This window comes from Xiphias gladius, unplaced genomic scaffold (assembly GCF_016859285.1).
Source record: "Xiphias gladius isolate SHS-SW01 ecotype Sanya breed wild unplaced genomic scaffold, ASM1685928v1 HiC_scaffold_1472, whole genome shotgun sequence".
In the NCBI taxonomy this organism is placed as follows: Eukaryota; Metazoa; Chordata; class Actinopteri; order Istiophoriformes; family Xiphiidae; genus Xiphias; species Xiphias gladius.
The window spans coordinates 48,295-50,787 of record NW_024401802.1 but is presented as its reverse complement, the minus strand read 5'-3'; the positions used below and the strand labels follow the sequence as shown (position 1 = coordinate 50,787).

The 2,493-nt window shown below is 37.9% G+C and overlaps 1 protein-coding gene across 1 annotated transcript; it reads left to right on the top strand.

Moving 5' to 3' along the window:
• Positions 1 to 293: 293 nt before the first annotated feature.
• LOC120787376 (trace amine-associated receptor 1-like) lies at positions 294 to 1,289 on the top strand. The gene is given in 2 exon segments (XM_040122981.1): positions 294 to 582; positions 655 to 1,289. Coding segments are annotated over 2 exon segments (924 nt in total).
• Positions 1,290 to 2,493: the final 1,204 nt, after the last annotated feature.

Genomic DNA, 2,493 nt, shown 5'->3' with positions numbered 1-2,493 from the left:
AACAATTATAACAAATATTTAATTATTCACCAGCATATAATTAAGAAGATATTAAAGATATTTTGCTCCAGAATTTTGCTATGGTGACTTGGAAATTAGCTTTACTGCCTGGTAATAACCAGATGCAAATAAACTGCCTGAGATACTTTAGCACACCAAATTAACAAAGTAATCTTTGAAAAATTAGCACAGATTTTATTTTAAATAAAGAAATACTAACCCAAACTATGCTTCTAGCATCAGGATATTTCATTCCAATCCTAAATTTTTCATTCTTGATTCCCTCAATACAGATGGTGCCAGTGCTCTGCTATGAGTCCAGAAATGTTTAATGTCTGAGGACCATCTATCCCTTGCCCATACGCATCACCCTCTACATGATTCTAGGGGTCACGGTCGTCCTAACAGTGTGTGGAAACCTTTTGGTCACTGTCTCAATTGCCTATTTCAAGCAACTCCAAACTCCAACCAACTACCTCATTGCCTCTTTGGCTTTGTCTGACCTTCTTTTAGGATTGTTAGTCATGTTTCCCAGTATGATTTGATGTGTAGAGACTTGCTGGTATTTTGGTGATGTCTTCTGTAATGTCTACATGAGTTCTGATGTCATGTTATGTACAGCCTCAATTCTAAATCTGTCATTCATATCACTTGACCGACACTATGCTGTTTGCCATCCTCTACTATACAGAAGAAAAATGACTGTTAACGTTGTGTTGATTATGATTCTCCTTAGTTGGAGTATTTCAGCTGTCATAGGCTTTGGATTGATTTTTCTGAAACTAAATATTTGGGGGTTTGAGAAGATCTACTACAACCATGTTACATGTGAAGGAGGATGTATCTTGTTTCATAGTGGAATGTCAAGAACAGTCTCATCAGTACTTTCCTTTTACATTCCAGGAATAATAATGCTTGGTGTTTACCTGAAGATTTTCCTAGTGGCACAGAGACATCTACGTACCATACAGAACACAAGCTATAAGAGCTCAGCAAGACTATCAAATACAAGTCTGGCTAAACCCACTAAAACACTTTCTATCATAATGGGGGCATTTCTTTCTTTTTGGACTCCTTTTTTTATCTGTAATATCATTGATCCTTTTATCAGTTACTCAACACCACGCGCTTTGTTCGAAACCCTTGAATGGGTGGGATACTTGAATTCTACTGTGAACCCCTTAATATATGCATTCTTTTATAGTTTGCTCAGAAAGGCATTTCGACTATTCACTTCAGGCAACATCTTTAAATCTGACATTTCAGAGACAACACTTTTCACTGAATAAATTGATGCAAAGCAGAAGTCTGAGAAGTGGATTTTCATTTTACAGCCAAATTTGTTGAAAAACATGCCATTTTGCACCCATTGATCTGCTAAGGGGTCAAAGGTAAAGACCAATGAGGTGTATGGTTAAATATGCAGAGATAAATTTATATGTTTTCATAGAGGCCCTAGATCGGGGGGACTCAGAGGATGCCTCGCATTCTGAAAAGGGAGATAATACTTTATGATTAAAACCATATGTTGGTGATGTTTATATGCAATCAAGACTAATAAACTACAAGAATTAAGCGTCATGAACTTGGTTGTGTTGTGCCCTGCAGTATCTTCACCAGCATCAGTGCGCCGACTCCCGCTCCACCCCAGCAGTTAAGGTGAGCATTCCTCACATTCTCGGGGGGCTTTGTTTGTTTGTTTGCTGGTTGGACACACCACAAAAGAATCAGTTGTGTGTGCCTGTCATGGTGTGTTGATGTTTGATTTGGTGCTCCATTCTAGGTTGGGGTTTTGTTGCGTTGCTAGGGCACCGCAATGGGGGGAGAAGTGTAGTAAAGTCGTGAATAACATAAGAAATTAAAGTAGTCAAGACGTGAATAAAATAAGAATTTAAAGTAGGAAACTGTAGAATAGCCTAATTAGTAATGGTAAAGTGTGCTAAATAAACTCCATGCAATAAAGACAGGGCCCTTATCTTTCTTAACGGTAAGACATGCGTATTAGCCGCTTCTTGAAAGTCTGCTTTTAAAGAATAGTGGAATTTGACTGGAAAATAGAAACGTAACTCCAGGCCTGGAGGAATTAGGAGAAATTAAATAAAGTAAAAGTAACATGGTAAAAGAGGTAATGTAAAGGAAAAGAGATAAAATACAGAGGTCAAGCCGCAGATTCGGATGAAGCCCTTAGGAAGGCGGTGTTAGACGGACCATAAAACCTGGAATGTCACTAGGGGATGTCTCAGGTCACTTCTAAGAACTGGAGGTGCAAAATGAAAAAATTCAATTGTAAGCTCCCACTCGAACATACATTGACAAACAATGTCTGAAGCAGCTTCTCATTGAAATGTCTGCATCTCATTAAGGTAGCATAAATTTAGGAAAAAGAGAAAAGTGAGCAGCAAAAATGTGCATTTAGTCGAGAAGTATGAATGAGTTAACTTTGAGAAATTTGGGATGATGATTGAGTTTGTTGTGAGCTTTTGCTTTTTGTAA